Source organism: Phalacrocorax carbo, chromosome 2 (genome assembly GCF_963921805.1).
Source record: "Phalacrocorax carbo chromosome 2, bPhaCar2.1, whole genome shotgun sequence".
NCBI classification, from domain to species: domain Eukaryota; kingdom Metazoa; phylum Chordata; class Aves; order Suliformes; family Phalacrocoracidae; genus Phalacrocorax; species Phalacrocorax carbo.
In genome coordinates this window covers 146,400,240-146,427,178 of record NC_087514.1, presented here as the reverse complement: position 1 = coordinate 146,427,178, position 26,939 = coordinate 146,400,240, and the positions used below count along the sequence as shown (strand labels likewise).

Genomic DNA, 26,939 nt, shown 5'->3' with positions numbered 1-26,939 from the left:
ATTCAAAAGGAAAAGGTTGGGGTATTTTATTACCTTAATCAGAACCTGAATATGTCCCATGGCTTTTGATGACTTGAAGTACCAGAAGCTCATCACACAAGCCGCACTTGATTCTTTCCATCTGGAGCTCTTCACATGGGCTTTTTCATTTTTTAGGCCTATTGCAGTGGCCTCAAGATACAGGAATTGTCCTGAAATTAAATGGTGTTTTACTGAAAAATTGTTTTGGACTTTCACATTAGGTTCCAAAACCCAGCAAAGTAAATCCAGAGACAATTGAAGTATACTTCCTATACAGGTCTACACTAATGAATCCCAACTTAGGGTAGAAAAATGACCAGATTGCACTCCTTAGGTACTTGTGAAATTAGGAATAAACTGGGAGCAGCTTAAGGTTTCGATAGGCCTATGAAGAACAGTGAGAATACTTCCATGTTTCCCACCTGCTCTGATTACATGTCCTTGCTCAACAGCATTAGCTGCTATTTTGACAGTACATTGTACAATAGCCACGTCATGATAAATTTCAGGATGAAGTTTTCTGAAAGATAACCTTCAAAATAGCAAGTTGCACTTGTGAAACAGGCAAAAACACATCATGCTTTTATAAATCATTAGGTATCCCTAATGATGCATATTACCTTTGGCCATCTGTTCTCTTTAATGTGTGAATATTTACTCACATTTAACTATTTAGTCAGAGGAAATTGCAAAAACAGATGCCTACAGTTAAAATTTTTCAACACTGATATGGCCCTTGAGTTTTCCATTTTTATTTTTAATCAGAAGTATAATAAATTCTGCAAGTTTTCAAATTCACTTTTTGCCATTCTGCAAAAACCAAATGTGTAGCTCATATAAACATAAATGTAGTATAAACAATACACAGTTAAATTGTAATTACACATCTACGAAAGTTTGTAGATGGATCAGAGAAAAAAAAACTTACCTCATTAGAGATGAAGTAAAATGGATTCATTCTAACTTTGACACTTCACTGCCTAATTTACAAATGTAGATGCTTGCCATAATGTTATGGGATAAGAAATTTGCTTTTTCCCTGAGGTCAAGAATATATTTAAAAAGTGTAGTGCCATATTCATTACAATGTTTAAAAAATATATATAATTAGAAAATCCTAATGAACTTATTTTTTCTACATCTGCTATTTTGTGTGTTTAAAAAGCTGTGTATATAAATACAACAAGACATCAAAAGCATGCCATATCATGGCATCAATGTCTGCTAGATTGGGTAGAGTGCTGGACTTATTGATGTTTGTTAATGCCTGTTTAATATTAGGCAAATTACTTCTGTTTAGAGGAAAACAAACCAAAGCAAACCAACCCAACCTAAAAAACTTTCACAGTCTTCTTTAGAAGGAAACTTGACTGACTGAGGTGGCAGACAAGGGACACTCTGGAAGGCTCCTTGATCTGAATGACTGGGTCCAGCACTGTGGAACAGTAGACTGATCACAGCTAGTTAAGCTTGGCTAGGAGATATCAATCAATTTTTCCTAACTTAAAGTCATTTTACAACAGTAATTAATATTTTGATATTGTTGCACACTTAATTCATTAAAATGACACCCTGATTAGACAGGTTAGAACCCAGCTGCTGCCTGTGAAGGGAGGTATGAGAAGCTCAATGAAGACAATTACATCTCATTTGTGAACTGACGACATACCAGTTGTATTTCCAAGCGTGTGGTCCCTGGAAGGTCTAAGACTTTGAGGCGAGCTGACACCTAGCACCCAGTTAAAATTGTCCGCCAGGGAATTTTGCCAGCCACATCTGCCGTTTTCAAAGGTGCAGGAAGTGCCGCATTCGCTCTCATCTGTATTATCCCCGCAGTTGTCTTCAAAATCACAGCTTTGTTCTGGTCTGTAACAGTTGCCATTCTGACATTGCCAATAGCCATGTGAGCAGGAACCTGAAAAGAGAAGAATGGGGGTGTCCTGGTGAATCGCATTGCCATGCATCCCAGTAAGGTTACTGAAAGGTTACATCTCAGAGAGTTTGATATTTAGGAGGAGGAGGGTGGTCCAGAGAAGTTTTATTAAAAGCCTTTGGTTCCCCTGAAGTGCCAATCCATTATCAGTTTTTCTTTTATATTTTGACAAGAGATTGCCTAAATAAATGACTGTTTCCCTTGTAAAGCCTTTGAGTGCAAGTTATAGCCAGGCATTCCTTCACTAACAAAGCTTTCTAGTCTGACTTAATTGCTGACATTCTCCTTTCATGTGGTGTAGGATTAAACCATTTCATTCTAGCTGCAAAGTTGAGCTTAGTTTAGCAGCCCCAATTTGGAGGAAAAAGCTTTTCTATTTTAACTGCAGAGGTTTGCCTTTTAATGGGTTGCTTTTTTTTTTTTTTTTTTTTTTTTTTTTTTGAGACGACTTCAGTGGGGTAATGCTGTCCTGTTTGTGATGTATTCCTGGCATTATTGAGGGATAATTCTGCTATTGTACAGCCCCCAAATTGTAGGATTCATTTCACAGGATCCATTTCCAAACTTCATGTTTTCATTTCAGATCAGTTTCTGCAGGGCTCTGGATAAAATGCAGCCCCTTCAGTTAATTCTTTAATCAGGAAGGGAGACACAAAATTCTGAAATGGACACTCCATATTTCTTTCTTCTATTCTGTTCTGCCAGAAATAAATGCACAAGTGTAATTTAGTTTGAAAATAGGAGTATATATTAGCTCATCAGACATAAAATTAAAATATACACATATATGAAAGTTGTACAAGTATGGGAAGAATCTGAGTTAACTGATACTGAAAAACACATTGTGCTAAAAATATGTTTCCATTGACACTACCTTAATGTAAAGGAGGACCTGATGGAGCTAAATAAAATTCACACAAGTCTGGATTTTATTAAGAGGACTGAATAACAGATTTGTTCACAAAAAGAAAATAAGAGATGGGGTATTTGGTGGGTGACTTGGCAACCTCCATCCCTAGGACCTTGTTTATGCCAGACTCTAAATTACAACTGCCCCAAACTAAGTGAAAAAGCATTGCCACATGCCTATGGTGTAGGCTTTGGGTAAAGCGAAAACAAGCCTTGAATCTTTAGATGTTAGCTACAGAAAATAAGCATTGACCCCTCTTTTTTAAGTAAAAAAAAAATCCTTCTAACACATATTTATTAAAAATTAAAAAAAAAATATTGGAATACCATAGAAATAAATAGCAAGTTTTCCAGGGAAGTTATTAATTTTTAATTCCTGATTTCTTAGTAACATAAAGGTATGTATCATGTTTGCTCTAGAAGACTGTGTATGATTTGGCTTTTAACAGTTGCTCAGAGAAAGGAGGAAAAAGACCTGAATGAAAAGAAGCAAGCCAGAATAAAAGTCTGATAATGACTTAAGAAGTCAAGAACATCAAGCAAAGGTCTCCAGAGCTGGAGACAGGGAGAATGGGTAGGCTCTGACTAGAAGAAAAAGACCTGCTTGAAGTTCACAGTTACAAGTTTATAAAAACATCAGTGTGATTTTTATTAGTACACAGTCTCTGAAAATGGTCCTGGCCAAAAGAATGGAGTAATTGTATTGATGTAATAGTCAATGTCTAATTATTACAACCTGTAAAACAGTTGGAGTCCATCAGAAACTTCTACTGTTTATCAATCTGCTTCAGAATTTCAATCATCTGTGTTGTTTCCCAAAGTGACAGAGAATTTTTATAAAATTGCTGCCTAATTTAAATGGCATCTATTTTTGGGAGTCAGTTATTATAACCCTACATTCCTTTTCTGTGATTGCACTAAGAATTTAAGCAAAAAAAAATATTTTTTTCAACAAAGTAGGAATTTAAATTTTAGGGTGCAGTCCATGCTTGGAAATACTTTTCCTTGCTGGTCATTGTGATCAGTAATTGCAATAACTATTGCATTTTGAGGTCCCTTTGTAGTATTGCTTCCAATTTCAGATTGAAAAAAAAAAAAGTTGAAAAGTGGAAGCCTTTGTTTTCTGAGGAAAAACAAAATAATCCATCTTGAATGCTGGCATGAATGAATCTTTTCAAGCACGTGTAATGAATGATATTACACTGTCTAACTGAGTCTGTAATGTGACTTGTTTCTGGATGTACTTTCATAGTATATTTTCTCTTTAAGTGACATATTTCTAAGGCTTTATAACTGTAAAAAAAAACCCAAACCCTATAACAAAAGGGGTTTTTTGAGCTCTCTTCCTTTCCTCCCTACTTTTTCTCAATCCTAACGATCCAAACACTTTGTTATATAGATACTTGTGGGTATAATAGGGATATTTAATTGAAAGGAACTTCTCCTCAGCAAGGTTCAGTAACTTTTTCTTCCAAGCAGTGTTTCTTGAAGATTATTAGCAGGTAGACTTTTTGGCCTGTGTGGTAACTGCATCAACATTTTAGGCTGCAGTGGACTCAAAGGAGCTGTTAGTGTCTTTCAGATCAATAATCTCTGAATTGAGGAGGATTTACACAACAAAGGAAAACGCCTGCACCAGTCAATAATCCCCTTGTTTTATACACTCTGAGCAAAATCAACAGATGGAACATTTATATTTTAAAATATGTAATTAGGACAAGGATTAATCACCTGTACTTTATGAAGGTATTTCGCTTAAATGTATTCTTTTTTAACTCTTGCAAACGTCAAGAGAGGAAATAATCTTACTAGCAGAACTGAAATATGTTTTATCTTCTACATCAATGAACTTCAAATAGTAATAAAGATAACATGTTATACAGGTTGCAGCACTGAGGCAGAACAGCAATAAAACACAGAAACAACATTCATATTAAGAAACAGCATTTACATGTGTTATTCATGTAAATTTCAAACTCTGTCAAGAATGGTTGTGTTCTAAAATAAGTAATTCTAGAGTGGAAAATATTATTCTTTAATCTTTGAAACCATAACCTGTGTCACAACAGGACTTTTCTACGAGGTAGCTGATTTTTATATCACTCTATATCATAGTAATAACTTTATTGCTTGTCTAGCTCCTCTCTGAAAACAAATTAAAATAAAATTTTAAATCCTCTAAAATAAATTACCTCCATTAATGTATGACAAGCTGATGCACAAGCACACTTTTATTTATTCTTTTCTTTTGCTTTAGCAGATGGAGATATCTGAGGACTTGGGTTTTTTTCTGCTATTACTTAAAAGTTCTTAAGATCTTCAGATGATCTTCCTATATCTCTGTTCAGAAACACCTTATACTGGAAGCTAATATTTTAATCACCCAAATTCTTTATCAGTGTTTAGGTTGCATTTTATTTCAGAAAGTTTTTATTTTTTATCCTGCATCCTTCCATTTATGCAGGTAATAGATATTATTCTTCTTCTTTTTTTTTTTTTAAATACCAGTCATCACTTTACCATTAAAATCCATTACAAGTTCTCACAAAGTGTTTGTACTCATATCTGAGTATGTAATAATTTAATTTTCACTCAATATTGACGAAAACAAATTGTCTCGTATTTGCTTGGAATGACCATGAAAGATTCCTAAAGGAACTGTCTGATTACATTGAATGACCAAATGGAGCTTAATTAGTGTGATTTGTCAGAGACAAGCTTAAGAAATAGTTTGATCATATTCTGTAATTACATGTAAGACAAACACTGATAGCAGAAAACTCTAATCTAGTAGAAAAACGCCCACCATTACAAGATCCAGTGCTAGAAAATTGAAGTTAGTGAAGTTCAAATTAAAATAAAATTATTGACTAATTAAGCATTGAACAGATAACCAAGGACTGTGATAAATTCTCCATCAGCTAATGGCTTTAAATAAAGACTGAATTTTATCCCAAGAGATAGGCTACAGTTTAACTAAAAATTATTTGATAAATCAAGAAAAAGTTTAAATTAAAACTGCATAAGTATTATAGAGGAGATTAAAATACATGTTAATAGTAGAACCTTTTGGTTTTAAAAATCAAAATGCAGTTAATTTGCTTATATAATCATGAGAATTCAATACAGATAAACTAAGTGTTTATCCACACCACAAAACAGAGATTAAAATCTCAGATTTCTCCATGACATTCCAAACTTCTTGAAGCTAGTCCTTTAAATATCTTTGCTTATTGGAGATATAAGTATGATAATTAAACAGATAAAGATAAAAAAGGTCAGAACTCCTAGAAAACTGCAGAACTATGATCGTATGTGGGATTACACTAGTTATGACTCTACTCATAAGCATTTAACACCTCATTCTCAGAATTTAAACTTGTTTCTTTTTCAGCTCTTATTTTATATCAGCAGTGCTTTAAAATCACCAGCAAACTAATTCGTGTTTTAGAACCACAGGAAATAGATTGGGGATAAAGATATTCCAAAAATTGTTAAACTTGTGCTTTTTAGAATTGAATGGTTAAACTCAAAATATTTAATGATATCATCTGTTTTCCAAACCATAATCCAAATCAAATGAATGGGATAGTTTAAAATTCTCAGAAGTGTAAACAGACTGGTGTCAAAGGACCTGGGGGTGTTGGTTGACAGCCGGCTGCACATAAGCAGTGTGCTCAGGCAGCCAACAAGGCCAACAGCATCCTGGCTTGTATCGGGAATAGCGTGGCCAGCAGGAGCAGGGAGCTGATTGTGCCCCTGTACTCAGCACTGGTGAGGCCACACCTTGAATATTGTGTTCAGTTTTAGGCCCCTCAGTACAAGAAGGACACTGAGCTGCTGGTGTGTGTCCAGAGAAGGGCAATGACGAGGAGGCTGAGGGGAGACCATATTGATTTTTACAACTACCTGAAAGGAGGTTGTAGTGAGGTGGGTGTTGGTCTCTTCTCCCAAATTACCAGTGATAGGATGAGAGGAAATGGCCTCAAGTTGTGGCAGGAGAGGTTTAGATTGGATATTTGAAAGAATTTCTTCACTGAAAGAGTGGTCAGGCACTGGAACAGGCTGCCCAAAGAGGTGGTGGAGTCAACATCTCTGAAGGTGTTCAAAAAACATGGAGATGTGGCACTTCGGGACATGGTTTAGGAGGCATGGTGGTGTTGGGTTGATTGTTGGACTTGATGATCTTAGAGGTCTTTTCAAACCTTAATGATTCTAAGTATCAGAATAACACATCAGTAGGCTTGCAAAGCTAGATCTGCTTCCAAATATTTTCACAAGATTTTATTTACATGCACATAGGTATAAGTCTACCCGTTCCTAAATCAAAGCTAGAGCTCCTGTAGAACCATAAGCTGGTATGGAGGACAGAGTCATTAATCAGCAGGTTAGGTGTTTGACACCCCAGGGATAGAGGCTCTCTAAATAATATAGATCTCTGTGTTTTTCCCTGTGACAATTACTGCATTATCACCCTTGCTCTGAGTTGACATTACTGTATGATTGAATTGTATGTGTCATTAAAAAAAAAATTGTTAACAGAATATCCTTCCTCTAATGTCTCACCAGTATAACCCAAGGACACAGAGTAAAGCACTTTCATCACAGTTGATGATGCATAGTAATAATGACTTGTCAGTACAGGAATGTGAACAATGCAAGAATTTTTAAAGATTTTCAGAAGTTGAAGTGCTGGGGAAAAAAGAAGGCTTAAAAACTACTACATATTATCGGGCTCTTTCTTTGTAAATAGTTTGGTTTTTTTCTAGGATTGACTGCAAACATTTGAATTTTTGGTTTTGTAAGACTCTCAAGTACCTTGACATATTGATTTGCATTCTGAGCAACCCAAAGTTTAAAAAACAATAGCTTGAGTTCATTTGCATAGACACTTTGAGAAGAAACTGTTCAGCTTCTAAGTTTCTGCAGGACAAAGGACTGATGAGGCTTCTCCGACAACCAAAACTTCCTCAGTTCGTTTCTTACCCATTTCTACATACAGACACAAGAGAATAATTTTCCAGTAATCAGATCCAGTAACATTCATCCTCAGAACCATTAAGAATTGAAAACATAAACAGCATGGTAGCCTATAACTGCTCAACATTATCATGTCTATCCATAACAGAGCCCTGAAGTATCTTTGTGCCATTTGGTGGTGCTTTATTATTTTTCATTAGAAAAGAATGGTCATTTATCAGTCACTCAATACACTTTAAGGCATACCCCATCTATGACACATTCAGCGTGCCCTAACATCATGCTTTGCTGTATTTAAGGTTAACAAAAATTCTCAAGAATAAGAGAAGCTGAAGGCAAGATGGGCATTCAGGACCCCTTCATACTGATTTTACGGGCTATACTATAGGCAGGGCAGGAGAAGTCTAAAAACAGTATTATAAAGAATAAAAGCTTCAGTCTCAAGTGCTTAGATTTATGTGAATGTGCATTCACTCAAGAAACGAAAAAGCAAATTTTGACTAAAAAAGATCTTACTAGGTCTTTTTAACTCTTCTGCTGTTACAGTACCGGTATACTAATACTGTCAGTAATAAAATTAGTGCATACTTTCCATGTTGCTTGAGTAATTCTACATCTATTTAGTCTATAAAATTGCTAGCAGGTCAGCTTAAAAGGAAATTTTCAGTTAATCTCTTCAGGTGGGAAATCCCCATCGTAAATAAGGAGGGATCTAGACCTTGATTCCTTGACAGATACTCCTTCTATTGCAATAGCATTAAGACTGTTTTGTTCCCTGCCAGAAAACCAAAACAAGATACACTTCATAATGATTATTCCAGTACTAATCAGATTGTTTAAGTCTCCAACCCAAAGAAATGAACAGACAAGCAAAACTGCTGTAACAGGACAAATGGATATATTAATTCTTACATACAACCTTCCCTTTCCAAAGCCAAGGTGAAATTTAGAACCTATCTTCTTGAGGGTGGACAAAGAAATACTAAGACAAAAAGCAATCCACTTCTAGTTTTTAAGCACAGCTTTTTCAGAAACCATAGTACTCATTGTCTGCATCTACTACAGTGAGAAAGATTAAATACTAACTAACCTGAAGAGCTTAACTCACTCACCTGAGTTTACTCTGAGTAAATAAAATGAAATGAAATTAAACAAATCTTGGTTTGCCTTATTCCAGCTCAAAACTACCCTCCCAAAATGTTCATTGCCTGGACTCCTTAGCAAAAGAAGAAATGTTACTTAGTTATGAAATCCACAATCCTAAATATATGCCAAACTTTTTAAAAAAACCTTTTTTTTTTTACTTTTAGTATTAGTATGCATTTTTAGTTCAAAAAGTTTAAACTCAGTCTTGCACCTCCAGCTTTCTCCACCATGATAGGCAGTCATACAGACCCTGTGCCAATTGAGAATATCTTGGTGCAGCAGATCTGGAAGGAAGCCAGTCAATCTGCCTTCTGAAGATCTCTAAGCTTGATTCCAAGTTGTAGCATGCCCTTTAGAAGTAGAATTCAACAGCTCACCTAAAATGCATTGTGTAACTGAACACTGAAACCTTGCCTGAGCATCTAAATATTTAAATGCTTTTATCAAAGCCTGGACTGACGCACAGCTGATGTCACCTCTACGTCAAAGCCCAAAGTGGTTAGTTGTGACCTCTAGTTTAATGATGCAATTGTTATCTGATTGTTTGAAGGGTGGAAGAAGGTATAACATTCGCATTTCCTGGTGCCTAGTGCAAACTCTGGTCAGTGGTTTCGCTGCCTGTGTTTCTGATGGGAGAAATATCTGCAGACTGAATCTAAAAGAAACCTATAAATCAAGAGTTTGGATGGGGCTGTGAGAAAACTTGTCTAGTGGAAGGTGTCCCTGCCCATGGCAGGGGACTTGGAACCAGATGATCTTTAAGGTCCCTCCAACCCACACCATTCTATGATTCTACGAATAATTTTCAGGATTACTGCATTTACCATATGATATTACAAAACTTTCTATCTATATTACACAGAATGCTATAGTGAGCTGAAGAGGACATGATGACTAAAAGATTTTATTGGTGTCTTGAAAAGCCTTCCTTGCACCTTTGAGCCTCCACTGGAAAGGTCAATAACAAAATGAAAAATGTGTTATGCTTGATGGAGAAGAAAGATATCAACAAACTCTTTAATCACTCAGTATCTCAAAGAAACATAGCTTCTAATATGGTCAGCTTTTCCCTTTCCTCTGTGTAACAGTCATGTTTGTTCTCAGACAAGGAAAGAAAAAGATGAAAAATATACCTATAAAGTTAGCATAATTGCTAAACTTTAAGGTTTGAGGTGAGATTCTGCAAGTAACAACAACTGTATTTGGAACCTCTACTCTCTAATGTCACTTATACTGTTAACATCTCCTAATGTGATCAAGTATTTCTGTTCCTTTTTAATTTTTTCCAGCCAGTATGAACAGTTAAGACAAAAGCATTTTTTTTAATTGATTATCCTCACTTAATGTTAGTCCAATCCACCACAATCATTTATTCCCAAAAGCAATAATAGCTTTATTAACTGTACCTCAATTCAGTATGTGTCTACACTTAGCCGCACTCTTTCAGGTAAGCAAATAGTAGCACATAAGCTTAGCAAGTGACTGAACAGGAAACAGCAGAAAAGTTTATGGTTGGAAAGAGAGGCCTAATGAAATTGTTTTATCCCACTTCATAGGAACTTGGGTTTTAAATGAAATTGCTCAAATCACTAGGTCTAGTTCACTTTTATGAAAGGCAACAACCTCCAGCAATTCCTCTGCCTTCAATATAATCAGTAACTTCCTCCATTGCTGCTACTGCAAGACTATTTTTCGCTTTTCAGCTAAGGGAACCTTTTAGCATCTAGCCTAAATTTATTCATGACCAGTTCAGATACACTGATTTGTATGCAAGCTCTGCCATTCAGCTTTCCTCCACTCGGAAAGGAAGGTAAGGGAAACACAGAAGAAAGTACAAACAGCTCTGAAACCCCAAACCCAATACTACTCAAAATCCTCATATTTACCTGGCCCAAACCTTCATCTGAAAGCTCAACATAAGCTGAATACTTTCTTACACCAATCTTTTGAAGCCTAGCCGCACAGCACTAGACAACTTCAAAATACGGAAGAATAATTTTACATCTATTGCTGTGACTAAATAATCAGAAATACTTTTCCTGTGACATTTCTGCTTTGTGACAAACTGGGACTCACTAATTAGAAGCTCAGCATCCAAACTCAAGATATTTTTAAAAATCTAAAATACATCTCTGAGTCTTTCCAAGTCCATAAATCAGTAGATCATGCTTTGTGTGCACCAGAATACTGAATACTGGCCTGGTTAACCAAGCCCTCAGATCAGCAGTTTCAGCTCTTAGAACTCTTTATCTCCACTAAGAGGCAAATCATCTCTGAAAACTCAGAGACTCAATCCTGGGTTATGCTTCAGGGACAGAAGGAAAGAATTGTAGTAAGGCTGGGTTATAGCAGCCATACTACTTTAGCTTCATGACTGGAATAGCTTTTTGACCAATGTATAGCATCTACTTGGAAGTCATCCTCTTGGGCATTTACATTTGGATGCATCTATACATCTCCTAAAAGTCACTACATAGAATCACATAAGCATCCATCACAGAAATTGATTCCAAAGGGAGTAAGCTGTAGGATGTGTATGAATCCATCTCTGTCCCTGCCTGGCACAACAGAACAGCAATAGCTCTGCTATAGAAAGGTTCTTTTCCGCCTTGTATGAAAAGAGAGGCAAGATTTTTGCTTATGATAGTATTTCTGAAGGATTTGTTATCCTATTGCAAAAAAAGGTAAGCATAACAATAAAGTTTCTCTTGGATAGCGAATCTTTATTTGCTGTGTCAGCTGCTGTTCATTCCTGATCACTGGAGAAAGTAACTTGTTATCTATCTCCCTAATTACCTTTTATCTGACCCATTAAAACATTTGTGTTAAGAATTATGAATAAGAAAGAAGTAGGCTTAAAAGCCTGTGATCAAAATCATGCCTGAGTTTATCATCATGGAATAATTATAACTTGCTATTGATATTGTCACTTGAAAGGGGACTAGTGTAGCTGTTATGCACATTCTCAGTAGGGAAAGACTTTCTTGAGAACAGAAGTTCTGCTCGCACAGACCCCTTAGGTGCATGTTGCTTTTTTGCAGAAGCATGAAGATGTCAAAATACCACAAGGAGAGATATTTCAGCCATGTTTCCCAAGCTTACAGTCTCAAACAGTTTGAGAATTAGAAGTCAGTATTTGGTCTAGGACTGTGCAAGTGATTCTATATATAGATACCTAGGGAAGAAGCAAAAGTATGTGCTCCATCGGGATGGACAGAATAGATATAACTCCTGGTCTGGTGGACAGGCCATGTTCCTTTTAACCTTAAGAAAGAGATAGTTCATTTTTACTTGCTAATTGGCTATTAAATAGCCTCAGTTCTTTTCTGTTGATGAATGTCACTGTTGGTTTTAAAAAATAAAAATAGAAATTTGCTAAATGAAAACCTATTCAGTCAAATTTAGACACAAAGAGTTGTTCTAGATAAGCATTTGCTTTTTTCTTTCATCTGAAACTGAATAATATAACATTTTAAAGATTTATTTTTTACCCTGTCTTCTGTCCTCCCCCTAAGATAACATATCTTGTTATTTCCTTTATGATCTTCAGTACACGTGAAAAGAAAACCAACTAATGCTTACAATTAATCTGTTTTAATTAACTAGTTAATTATAGGAAGTATGCGTAGCAATAATAATTTGAGTCTCAAAATATTTTAGCTAAACAACCTCCATTAATTAAGATTCAAATAATAATAAGTTACATTAATAAGATTCAAATAACATTAATAAGATTCAAAAACTAATCTTTCAATCATTTTTGTTGATCTTCATTTTATGATCTTTTAGCACAGCATAAAACTGGAGTTTTCAGCTCCCAGTTTCACTCAGTTCTCTATCTAGCTAGCTATTATATACTTAGCATGGAAGTATGTTATTAGAACTCTTCAGAAAAATAGGATTGCTCTTATAAAAAATTACATTGACATTCTGGGTCTCATTCACTGAAATTGTTATCAGTTTTATTCTGATGGAACAACTTGTCTTACAACATCAAACCCAAATTCATCACATACAATAGGTTGTTTTTTGTAGAAAATCATTTCTCAAGTCAGTTTTCATCATGCCAATTAAAGAGTTTTTGATATTGCATCCTTAAATGCTTATGCATTCTCTAAGTAGTTACACAAAGTGCTCCAAATGATGCTCAACAAAATATGTGCTATATTGTTCTACAAATGTAAACACACATTCAACTAGTAAACAGATCCAGAATCAAAATACCAGCAGAATTTGAGCAGTAGAGTTATGGAAACTATTTCAAACTGCTTTGTCTTTGGGAAAATATGTAAATGATGTTTTACATATCCTCAAGCTGACCTGTAATAGCATCAAAGTAAGGATGTCATATATAAAGTTTTATGCTGCCAATCCTTAAACACCTTTAGTGAGATAAAATTTCTTGTACTAAGGTCTATAAAAAACTAGAGTGCTGGATAAAACACCCAGAATATTAAATTCTATCACTAGTTCAGTTACACTAAAGTCCTTAAAAAAATAAAAGATCCTCAGAGTAAACACAGACTAAACAAGAAAGCAGATATGAAGGCCTTCTCCCACAAAAGCTATGAATTATTTCTAATCTCTTAATTTCTAGTATTTTGAAGGCAATATTCTGACCTTTTCAATTTTCCTCTGAAGCAGACCTGTTATCAGCCATCATCTTCTATCTCTGCTGTGAAACCTTTGCACAGTAATACTGGAAGCATTAGTTTCCATAGTATTACCTGTCAGAGACCATTCGGTGTGAGGTTAACGTCTTGATTCTAAATTTCTATCTCCTTAATGCCTCAGTCTTGAATAGCTGCAGTATCCAGGTGTGGGATAGTTTTACTGCAGTTCCGTATACAAAATGGCAGTGACCTGGTCTGAGTAGAGACAAGAAAAGGAGAGGCTGAGGGCCTGAGGTGACGCCTTGTGAAAGCAGATGAAAGAGGCAAGAGGATTTCAAAGGTGGGGCATGGGACACACACTTAGAATAGAACAGAAGTTTCTAATGAAGACAAAAATCTCATCTCTGTGAGGTGCATGCAAAAGGGAAATGCTAATTGAACCACTCAGAGTGGCTGGTTGCAGCCACTGAACACGACCAGAAGCAGACGTCATGGGGAGAAGACATCAAGCACCACCATCCCACAGCTGCTTAGCTTATAGGAGTGTGTGTCACATCCCATAGATAAGATACTGCACCAGTATTATGGGAAACACTCCGTATCTTCTGGCACTCTGAGGCTGTCAACCTAACTGCTCATCACTTGACAGTCATTTCTGCTTAAGCTAGCAGCAAGGCAACTCAAAAATGTGTGTGATAAAGCAAATCTAAACCAACCTAGGAAAAGAAAGAGACCTGTAAGGGATGATGAAAATAAAACTATGTCAAAAATAGTTCTGAAATAAAAACTTCGGCATTCAGCTCCCACAGAGACCTTTATGCTTTTGTAGGCAAGCTAAGTGTCTAAGTTGCCATTAAAACTGATGGGGATCTGATAGGTACAATCGTTGGACTTCAAAGAATGATCATGCTAAAATAGAACCTAGAGTTTTATTTGGTTGCCCACACACAGAGCATCTCAAAATGTGTAAGACATCCTTCCTTGTCACCAGCTGTCACCCCTGAAGGGCATACACTTTCTATACTTCCTGTTTTATATATATGTGAACACCAGCGTTTTCTTAGATACCCTACTGCATCACAAACAACAATAGATGCCTTTATCTCTGCAATTCAGTTGTGCTGAGAGGCTAGGCAGCAAAAGAACGATATAGTACATTAAGCGTCATTGAAATTTAGAAACTTGACACATCCTGAGTACACTTACATGTACATGAAATCTGATTTGAGTCTTAATTTGGAGCTGAATCCCACTCTAAATATTCCAGGTCTTAGATAAGTCTGATAAAATTCTAATTTATTTTACTTAAAGGTTCATTATGTGAATTAGGCTGGTTTTATTTATCTCTCCCCTAGCCCCTAACTTTATTTTTCACTCAAACGTCTAAAAAAGCAGCACAGAAATATTAAGGGCTTTCCTCAAACAAAGAATTATTTACTAAAATAAAAAGGTGGAGAAAAGAATTTTTGCTCACCAACATATTCCCTCTGTGGTCTAGAAAAAGAAGAACATCTGCAAGGCTATTTTCCCTCTATGCTTGGTGAAAACCATGCAGCCTTAATCAATAACCTCCCGTCATTTTTTCTTGAGGACAAATTCTGTAAGTATTGGTGACATGGCGACACAACTTTTGCTTGTATTCTGCGTAGTTGGAAGTTTCCAGAGATCAAAAACCCACACTTTTTTGAATTTCCATTTCCTCAGTTTTTTTCTCCCTGTGTAAGGCGATCTGACTTTTGAGCATAAACTGAGTGTGGTCCTTCAACACTCAGGAATGTTTTATACTTTTTAGACAGTTAACAGTCTTTTTACCACTTATTTGTTTGTTAACTTCACTTATCCTACCACTAAGCAGGAATTCAGGCACATCTTGTGATAGTTAGCTTCTTGTGAGAGCTGCAATATCATTCTACTTGGAAGGCATACTCTGTTGAAAAGTTTGAGAGCAAAATAAATCACAGAACGAAAGTGAGGTTGTGCAGTGAATTGCCTCAAATCTTCCTTGATAGAAAGCACAAAATATAAACTGAACTTTCAAAAAAATTTAGATCTGACGCAAAAAATAGTTTTTCTTTGTCTAATGTATTCCATATTGCAAATGTAAACACTGTAACTAGAAAAGTAAAATACAGGCCAAAGTTACTGTTGATAAGTATTGCTGAAAAGCCACTTCAAGTTCAGCTTGTTTCCAGCAGATAGAGAGGGAGAGGAAAGAAGCACACACACACCTGCAGTATCACCACATATGGAAATTTTGTTCCAGAAAGTCTAAAAAATTCAAAAACCTAGCAAATGTGTACTGTACTAAAGGTAAAAGTAGAACTAGATACTGTGAAATGCAACTTTTTTTTTTTTCAGATCACCTGTGCCGGTCCAAGACTTGACTTAATAGTAAAGTAAAACCACTTGATATTTCTAAGGATGCCCTGTACTGCTGCATTATTTATCTACTTTTAGATGTGTGAAAGAAAAGTAATAATTACACTCAGGTAAGAGTAATTTGTTAGCCAGTTCTTGGAATGCAAAGTAGGGTAAATCTTTCATGTTCTCAGTTCACTCAGGCAGAGGCAGGCTTTATGTATGGAACATGTAACACTATAGGGAAAGGTCTGAGCTAATAATGCCAGTATCACTAATAGTCCTGGGAAAGCTCAGATTTGGTAAAAGTCTTCTTACTTAGTTCTCCCAGTTGGGAGAAAATAAAAGAGCAGGACTCTTTAACAGGGTTCTTCTCTATAAATCTAGTATGGGGAATTCCTCTTGCACATTTAGGAACAGTTTGCCTTTGGTTAGAAAAGCTGTTTCTATACCCCAGCTGCCTATTGCCTAAAGGAATCACCGGTTCATATCATGAATGTAGAGAAAAATACCTGCCCTCACCTGCTGCTCAGAGACTCACTTCAAACTGCTAGCACTGAAAATTCGTTTCTCCTGACCTGATACTTATTTGGATGTCTGCCCTGTGACATGTTTCTCAGAAACCTGTCTAGGTAGGTCCAAGAGCTAAGGAAAGTTTTTGGAGATGCTAAACTGTTTTGCAAAACAGAAAAAACAAGTACTGACAGTGCCCTATCTCCAAGGACCTTAGATGAAATTAATCATGTTCTGTTGTCCAATTTCCAGAGCAGTAATCAGTTATGGGCCCAATCCAGGCTCTGCAATGACTGCTGATTCAAATAGTCTGAGCTTTATTTCACATTCAAGGTATTAGGTCTTGGAACAACTAGCAGAAGCATTTTATTGCTTTGAGATAAAATAACATATTATGAGAAACTTCTGCAAATTATCTATGTTTTATTGTATGTACAAATATTGTGATCAGTTATGGACAGAATTATATCCTAAATCCACAGAGTATTTTGAAAAAAAAATATTTATAACTCTAATCTATCCTTAAAATTACAACTGATTCTAAATTTCTGGAATTGTCTTGCAAATTAGACTAGTATAATTAAATGGGAAAAGTTTTTAGTTTATCAAATGAGTACACAGTTTTACTCTTTAAATCCATCATACAATCTGGTAAGGCTAAAGCTCACAGCCAAAGGAGGTAAATCAAAGTCCTAGCTACCAACAAACAAAAAGAAGCAACTGTAGAATGAAGTAGGTGGACAAATGGCAGATATTTTCAACTAAGTTGATGAAGTACAGTGATTATAATTACACTGACTTGGAATTTAGCTTGGAAAAGATTCATAGGATCAGAAAATACAACATGAAAATCTAGGCAATATATTTTGTCTCCTTCACTCTCAATAAAGAGATAATTTTCTTCATAACAGCTGGACAATATATGTAGAAGTTGAATTTAAGCCACCTGTCCACATGACCACTATTAGCTTTGTGATCAGCTACTAAATCAATCTACTTATTCTACAGTTTTTCCACCATTTTTTCTGAAAAGTATGGAGTAATTATATCTTCTTCCAGAAAGAAGAGAGAATTAAACATGTTAATTTATTATTTTAAAAACTCTAGCCTATAACCATGAACTTTCTTTTTCCATACTATTATGTAGGTGAAAATAAAAATTGCCATTTGCATGGAATTTCATCCCAGATACATGTGAGAGTCTGTTTCTGTTCAGGTACTAATTAAGAATAAAAGAAAGCTTCACAAGATGCTGTATGTGATTAGGGCAATTATATAGGTATATTCTATCTTCCAAAAGCTAAGCGTCATTATGAGTACTCTTTATAGGCTTGGTTTTCTGTTTTATTGTTTGCTTGGTTTTTGTTTGGGTTTTTTTTGGGGGGTCTTTTTGTTGGTTTTTGTTGGGTTGGTTTTTTTGTTTGGGTTTTTTTTTTGTTGTTGGTTGGTGAGTTGTTTTTCTCCCAGCACTGGTTTTTAAGTGCTTTAGAAATTCTGCATTATTTGTTTCACATCTTGTTCTCCCAGACAATGGTCAATGCTGGTTGCTTCAAAGGAAGATGTAAATGGTTTGTTATTCAATTAGCTGTGCATAAAGAGATATTTCTTCCTCTTTTCAGTAGGAGACCACATTATGCACTGAAGCATAAAACTTGATTGTTCTTGTAATTATATATTAGTTAGAATAACTGCCAATGGTATTTCTATTTATGCGTCTGTAAATTTTTATAAATCTAATTATATCTGTGAAAGACTGATATAAGCAATATCCTTTGGTCTTTAGAGCATGCTGTAAAGTTTTGGGTAATATTTCAAATGAAAAGATTTTGGCAAATATGTTTCCCTGACTGTTCTCTTCCTTTGCCTTTATTTATTTTAATTTTAGCTGGTGGGTTTTTTTTTTTGTTTGTTTGTTTTTTGGTTTTTTTTTTTTTGTGAATTAGACATTTGTGCTAAAGTGATTCAAAAAGTAGTCTGGAAAAAAACAAAGCAAACCAAACAAAAACCCAACTAATGAAGCAAAACAATGAAGCAAGGCTGTATTCTTTAATGCTTACTCATAAAAAACCAGGAAAGTGCATGAGTAACAAGGTAAGAAATTCTGCTAGTGATATGAAGTTAGTCTGGGTGACATGAGCTAGGAATAACTATAAATAATAGGAAAAGTATTTCATTAAAATGGAGTTGCTTAAAGAGTATTCAGCATTTGTTATGCACTTGTCAGCCTTACTGGTAACAGCCACCGTGGCAGGGCAGGGGACTTTCCTATAATCCCTGTAACATAGCTGCCAGCCCCAAGCAAGTGTGGCAGGTATTTTATACAACTACAATGGGGCTTAACAGTGATAGTTAAGCAGATGAATTGCATCCTGAGTGACTGGCAATGAAATGCAATGTTAATTGAGTTACAGAGACTGACACAACTGTCTTCACATAGGGGTGATGAGCTACAATCACTACCACTGCTAAGGAGTGAGAGCAGAATACTGCAGAAAGCTCCAGGAACATATCAGCCCCATGACCAAAAAGGGCAAAGCAAATAAAATTTTAGGATTTAACAGGAAAGAGAGTAAAGAGAAAAAGAATCCTTTTGCTACAGTATCATTCTGCTGTTCACTCATTTCCTACATAGTCTACAGAGACCTGATCTTAAAATCTCAAAAGATTATAGCAGATATTTTAAAATGTCCGAGAAAGGAAAACACACAGAATAGTGTCCATCTAAGAAATAAGTTGGAGGTCCTTCAGTGTATGATGTTTCTTAAGGATGAATTCATAGAAAGCAATACAGAGTAGGTGGGTTTGTCTGTTGTTCACCACCCTTTTTCAGTAAAAGACATTATCAAAGAGGAGACAGGCTGAAAACAGAGTTGCAGTCTGAGCAAGTGGCAGACCTGTACAACTTGGTGCCAAAAATGAGGGGAGGCCTCAACTTTTGAATGTGTTCCCAGGGAAACTAGACTCTATACAGAAGGTGAATACATTAAGGTTTACTACATATGCAAAACCACATTTGGTTCAAAAGGTCTCCTAAAAAGAAAATATTAGGAACGTTAGGAGGAAGTATCGTATACGCCTGTCCTTTTTTGGTTCTTGCTCAGCATCTCATTGACAGCATTGGAGACAGGATATCAGGTGAAATGGACCTTTATATGATCTCCTGTGAATATTCCTATGTTCTTAAAGGCACGTGTAACACTACACTGAATCTCTTTTAATTTGTTGGAAAAAACAACTGTCTTCTCTACAGAACTGGAGTCAACAGCCACCAGTTCTCATCTCTGGGAATAAGTTTTCTCCACTGTAGCCTGCTAATCTGATCAGGCAGTCCTTGGCAGCTGTTGTATTCCCAGACAAGTGGTGTGGAGACATGAGCAGAAACTCTGATGGAGGGATCTGCCATTTTTATATTCAGTAACAACACTTCAGGAAGGAAGTGAGGGAAAGAAGAGAAAGGACAAGCAAATTTGGAGATCATGGAAGTTGTTGTCAAATCCATGATGTCTCTTTGGCAAAAAAAAATAATTATAAAATATGACTCATGCCAATGGTCTCACATTTTGTGGGCATAGTTAGACAGTATCTTAATCTGTGAGCTGATAAATGCCAGCCTGAAATTATGTTTATTGTTTCTCAGACAGAGCATTTTAAGTGGCTCTCAGTGGCTTTCCACTTCAGCATTGCTGTTGCTAAGCAGCATCATGAGGACAGTCTACAGCACGGTGTCAGCCTACAGAAAATGACAATGCTAACTTTCAAAATTATTTTTTCTAGTTGTCCAGTGCTTGTTTTCAACCTTTAAGTATTACTGCATGTTTGCCCAGAAGAAAAACACCCCGCCTAGAATGTATTTTTGTAATGTTTAGAACTTCAAATAGTTTACATATAGTCAGAGGACAATTCTTCTGACCAGTGAGAGTCTGTGTCACACATAGGAACATTTAATAACTGTCCTCTATTTACTGTCATAAAAATTACAAAGTAAGATCTTCAAAGTGTGAGAAAGAACACTGAGTAACCAAACCTCATTTGGCTGAAGAGAAGGGGAGGAAAACATTGTGACAGTTACTATTCACTATTTTGAGTATCTAAAGTGAAGAAAATACTCCTTGCAAGCCCTGAGAAAAGGAAACGTGTCCAAATATAGTGGAGGAAGCATATTAACCAGCTAGAAAAATATGTATATGTATCAGTTCTGCATTGTCATGTTATGAGAATAAACCTCAAAAGCTATGAATCTCTCTCTTAGAGAGAAAACATTTCAACATTCTTAGCAAATATTCTCTCTAGCTGGAGACAAGAAAGGAGCAGATCTCTGCTGCATGATGTTCTTCATCCTCAGAAACTTTAAAAAAAAATGTGAGCAATGGATATAAGTGTTTCACTTTTGGTTAAACTCTCCTTCGTCTCTGCATATAAGCAGGGATGTCTAGGAGCCCAGACCTTTGTAGGTGATCATCACAGTCATTGTAACTGGCTCTAGTTTATAAAGTTACATCACAGAGCACTTTCCACAGCCTCCAGCATAAATTTTGCCACCGTTCAGAACATTTCTGTAGGCAGGAATAGATTTCATACTCAGGTTTCTAAGCCCACATTTCAAGCAATGATCCAAACAGATATCACTGCTAAATAGTAGCTGTAAGTTGGAACCCTCAATGGCTAAAGTAAATGCTTATCTGGGACAAGTGAAAATTGTTGATATAGAAAAGGTGTTACACTATAAGGGTTAATTTAGACCATTATCTCAAAGTGGTGTGAATCTACAAAGTTCACAAAATACATCTTAGATGAGCTACACCAAGAAATCCGTCTCTGGTGGCTTTTGCCTGAGATTTTAGTAGCTTTTTTATTATATACAGCATAAAAATGTTTTGGAACATCATTTACTATCAAAACCAAAGCTTTTAAACTTTCTAATGTTGCCACAGGGACTTGCATCTACCATTAAGAGGATAGAGTTTGAAAACATAAAAAATAAAGAATCAGAAATCTCAGCTAGTGCTCCTCTTGGGGTAACATTCATATAAAGCTGAATTTTAAAATACCAATCTCATTTGCAATAAATTTCTGTGACTGTTCTGACAGAAGTAGGAAGCCAATACTATGTCCCGTAACTGGCAACTTACCAGAGATATATCTGGCAAATGTTGCCCATATCTTTCCTGCTTATCTTGTGCACAAAGTACAGTGTAATTTCTTAGGTTTGATGTAGTCTCATCAGTGTTATTTCCCAGTGCCTGAGCAGTGCTTAATTATATCCTAAAGGGGAAGGCTACTCATTAGCAGCAGTAACAAAGCAAAGCAGCTCACATAAATTAAAGATCCATCCTCCCGGTAGTCCTTGACATTGGGAAATATTAACTTTGTTTTATTGATCAGAAAGAGGGAGAAGTGAGATAAAATGACTTGCCACAGCCATGCAGGAGATTTGTAATAGGCCCAGGAACAAAATGCATCTCCTAAATTCCACTTTGGGGGTTTACATTTCAGTAGCTCTGGTGATAAATATGGAAGGAGGGAAGAGATTTGTCCTGTTCTATCAGAAAGAGTTCCTCCTTCATCATTTGTGTCCAAGGAAATACTAGTAATGCACAACATTGGTGCTTTCAGGAGCAACTCTTACCTTGGGGTTATTGGGATCTGTCCCCATCGGAACTTTATTATTTTTGGTAAAATTTTCCTGAGTCTTATTTCCCTTGTGCAGTGAGGATGGTGCAAATAATTGCACCAATGCTGGCACCACACCACACGGGAAGAAGATGGCTGTGGTGTCTAAACATTACCAGTGGGAATTCCCACTAATCGAGAAGCATTAAAGCCTGCTGGCCTCATTGCAGTCTATCCATATTGGCCCTGTCCCACTCCAAGTTCTTTATTTTACAGTAACTATATTTTACAACTATTGATAAATAAATCCCACTGAATTAAGCAGAATATTGTCTAAGTATACATGGCTGGACCATAAGTCTTGTAGATTCAGAAGTGTTAACTCAGTACCAAAAAAATTATTTCATAAAATAATTTTATTAGAATTTCAAAGAGCTACTTAAAAGCACGTTAGTTTCAACAAGTCTGTAGCAAGTTATGTATTCTATTTCTCTTTTGAAGGAGAGACAAAGAAATTAAATCAATGCTGCTATTCATTCATTGCAGGCTTAGACCGTTTGTCTACAACAGGAACATACCTGTTGGAGGCACCATTGTGGGTTCTGCTGGTAAAAACTCCTGGGATGGTAAGCACTCCCTGGAAAATGTGAGGTCATCAAGTGCTATGCCATCTTTGGGACCTTTTCCAGCTATCCCTTCAAAGACAACTTGGAAATCTTCATCTCCACCTCCAGCCAGGGTCAGTGCCTTGCGCTGCCAGGAATTTTCCTGGTTTCCAGTAAGATTAAGGAGAATTTTTTCATTTTTCACCATAGTCCTCTGGTAGACAATCAGTGATCCAATGTGAGCTCCATACATATGGTAATAGAAAAATATCTGTGAGCAAGAACAGTAGCATCAAGTATACAATAGGTGACTCCAGACGCAGTCTGCTATTGTATTTACCCTAATTACTAAATTGAGCATCATTAGTAACATTCAGAATAGCCCTTAGTTTTACTGATTCAAAACCAATTTGATTAAAAAGCACTCAGAAAGACTTATTAGTGGAAGTTTTTGAACTATTCCGTAAGTCAGACTTTACAGAAGCTACTGTTACAATACTACAACAGCTGATCTTGCATCCTTTTGAATAACTCTTGCATGTAAATGTAAAAGAATGAAAATACTTGATAAGGAAACAGAAGAATGGAGCAGTGCCATTCACAATATGGGAAGTAACTTCAGTTTACTGAACATTTTTCTGGTTATAAATGTGTTTGTGCTAGATTATAGAGTGTGTAATTAGAAAATAATCTAATATAGGAGCAAGCTTCTACATGAACTGCAAAAATGCAAAACAATATCTAAAATAAAAGGTAAGAGGTCCTTGGATTAGAATACAGTGATTTTCTTTTTTTTCTGTAAAAATGGGGGAAACACATTATAAAGTATAAAAGTAAGATCAAGTACATACAGAACATTAAAAAAATCACTCTGAAGAGCTGTCACTATTAACTGCTCTCTCAGATATTTTCAGTTTAAGAGCAAGAAAGGAATACTTGTATTTGATCAAATTAATACTTAATCTAGTTCAGTATCTTGTTTCTGACAAAGATCAGAACATTTCCAAGAATTATGTAGGACCCTGAAAGAATGCAGTTCATGATATAACATGCAAGAGCTTGTCTATATGTCAAATTTCTTCTTAGTCTAATATAGCACAAACCCTAAGGAATTAAAACTCTTATTTGTTATAGCTATAAAAACATATTAGCAAATATTATTATAAACATGTATTATAAAGTCACATCCATTTGTGTAACCTGGTGCTATAGGACTTCATAGGCTTCTGCAGTCTATTGTATTGCATAAATATATATATTTTTTTAAGAAAAACACATTTCTATTTAATTGATTTTCTCTAATTATTGACAAGTAAAGCCACCAAGCAGCTTGTGTTATAATTCTTTTGAAAGTTTTATTGTGTTCATTTTCAGAATGTCTCCTGTGCAATGAAGTAGTCAAACATATTTTTTATAAGTCAGTTTTCTTATATGGAAATTCTTCTTTTCACCTGCCCATTTCCTGTCCTGCAACTACTCTGTTTCTCTTAAAATCCTTCTTTAAGTGAGGTTTGTCTATTCCATATATGTGTATATATTCAAACCATACAATGATTTTCACATTTTTTAGGGTTAATCTCTATTTCTTTTTACTAGTGTTGAATTTTGTTTGATTTTCTGAATGTCCTTAAATTCTGAACAGATATTGTCATACAGGTACCCACCAGACTGCTCCTGATTCTCTTCAGTTATTTTCAGAACTACCAGACTGTATATTGTAGTTTTCCTTTCTTTTATGATCATTGAATTCACATCCCTCCCCACCCCGGCCCCCAACATTATTTTCTGGACTTCACGTTTATTTGCAATACTCTTATCTCAATTACACTGAACAATCGTATATATTGGAGTGAACGTGCTGGTCTTCTGTTCTATTACATCATTTCTAGAAATATCATATATCAGTAATGTCATCTTGATAACAGCTATGCAAAAATTTAATTTTAAGCATGTATCCAAGTCCTTTCAGGGCTGAGGCCTCACATTACTCGGGCTTGAATTATACTGCATGTGAAATATTCATTCCCATACTTAATTTTCTTTGCATTAGAACATAGGCTAGCTCTCTAGTCTTAGTTCTCCAAGGTTCTCTAGATGTTGTCCAGAAATATACAGAAAATACAATACTTGCAAAAACAAACACCTCCCCACCCTTGTACCGTGCATATTGTAAAGAAATTGCTGGTAATAATGATATTTTTCATATTGTTTTATTATAACTCTTTGACTTCATTCTTAAATTCCCTCAGAATCACTATGTATGCAGCTCTCAGGCTCTACACAATGCACTGCAGTGAATCCTAATCCACAGAAGGTATTTAACATTTTTTAAAGTATTTTCAACACAATTCCTTTGTTATTCAACAATAGTATATATAGATTTCCTCGTTTTCTTATGGGCTGACAATTCCACATATTATAATTATTTATCACTGATGCCTTGATGCAGAATTATCCATTTTCTTTCCCAGATTTATTTTGGCATCATCTCACTTTCTTTCTACTTAGACTGTTTCCCTCGGATTTCTATTATTTTTGAAGATGCAGCTTGGTTTGTGAAAGTCTTGTGTACAAACCAACAAAATTTTTTCATGTATGTCCCTTTATACTTGCTGATGTATATGTGTTTTCTCTGCATAAAGCTCTTGCCCACTGATGCAAATGTATATTTTCCATTTATCTGAATAGATCCCAAACTAAGTCTGTTGTAATATACGATGTAGTGTTTGCTTCTCTAATCGCTCATAGAAAGGAGTAAAATACTTTAAGGGACTCTCTGGTCTGCTAAGATGAAGCTCTGGGTCTTGAAATAATTTTCTCATTCATACAATTTCCTTTACCAGAAATTTCACTTCCCTTGGTCAGTTGCCTAAATGAAAGTTTCAGAACTGGTCAGAACCTTCAAAAAGCACTGTAAAATGTCATAAATATGACTGACTGTTTCAGGCCATATGTGGATGTAGAAGTTTTGTCTGTAGGACGTGCATAGACTGCTGTTACTTTGTAAATAATTTTCTGTATGACAAAAGTAATAGTTTCCAGTAGTTACGTTTCAAGCACTTCATTGCATTTAATGTATGATACATCATAAATATTCAGATGTGAACTTCCCATTCTCAGTTATTCTGCATTTCTTTGAATATATGTTTTATTCTTCATAGACAGAAGTTAAATAGCAGAAAATTTATTTTTAAAGTGTAAAACTAGATATGGTTAAGAAAGACGTGTTCAAATACTATACTAGAGGAAGAAGAAAACATCTCCAAGCTCATGTGATCATAAATTTTTAAAAATATATATATTTTAGACAATATATAGAAAAACAACTTAGAAAACATGAAATAGAGGCTGAAATTTTGAAGATATTTTATAATGGCTAGATAAAGTTTTGCTACTGACATATTGAAATCAGTCAAGTTTTGCTTGAATCATAAAAGCAAGCCACTTATGTTTAATACTTCCTGAATTTCTCATCTGTAAAGAGTTTTGGGAGTTTTCAAACAGCCAGAAGAATTTCAATTAAATGAACTGCTTAGAAATCTCAAGCATAGGCAGAACTCTTTCAAGTTTCAATCTCTTTACAGGTTTTTATGTTCCTCATGAGTAGTGAGTATAAGACAAATGAAACAAGAGGCAAATGACTGGACATTTTGAACAGAGATGTCATCTGTATATACAGCAAAACCATTTAGAACTGTTTCAGTCTGACAACCTTTATTTGATGAGCATAGTGCCATGATCACACAATCAGTTCAATTCAAAGACTTTTTTAAAAATGACTGCTCTTCACCAGGATTATCCTCTTGAGAGAGCTAGTTAACAGATAGACGTATAAAGGTGAACTTGTAAAATGAGAGCACAGAGGACAAAAATCTAATGTAAAATTATTACATACCCTATGTTACAGGAAGAAACTCAATAAAATTTTCCATCTTCCATAAATATAAAGACACTGGTATAATTTCTCAGTCAAGTTACTAGACCAGTATCTCCAACAAATGGATGGAATAAGAATTCCAAGTGTAGCATCAGAAGTGGTGATGCTCCAAATGCTGGAGAGCAAAGCGGCTATTTTATTGTCAGATCAATAAAGAGCTCTTGAGCTTATTTACCTGGGTGAAGTTAGATAGCCAACAAACATTCCTGTTGCCAAGTTAGACAGATCTTCATGTATTAATATCAAAATGATTAGCAAAATGATAGCCTGAATGTTGTTTTTATTCACAGCAGTTCCAAAATTCTTTACTCTAG

The 26,939-nt window shown here is 35.5% G+C and overlaps 1 protein-coding gene across 1 annotated transcript in view; it reads right to left on the bottom strand.

Annotated features, from left to right (window-relative positions):
* Positions 1-26,939, bottom strand: part of MALRD1 (MAM and LDL receptor class A domain containing 1) — a 314,254-nt gene that overhangs the window by 133,716 nt on the left and 153,599 nt on the right. Inside the window, exons 27-29 of the mRNA XM_064441822.1 lie at positions 22,662-22,959; positions 1,691-1,936; positions 34-191 (exon numbers count right to left, since the gene is read on the bottom strand). Of these exons, the coding sequence (XP_064297892.1) occupies positions 34-191; positions 1,691-1,936; positions 22,662-22,959 (702 nt within the window). The remainder of the gene's footprint in view (positions 1-33; positions 192-1,690; positions 1,937-22,661; positions 22,960-26,939) is intronic.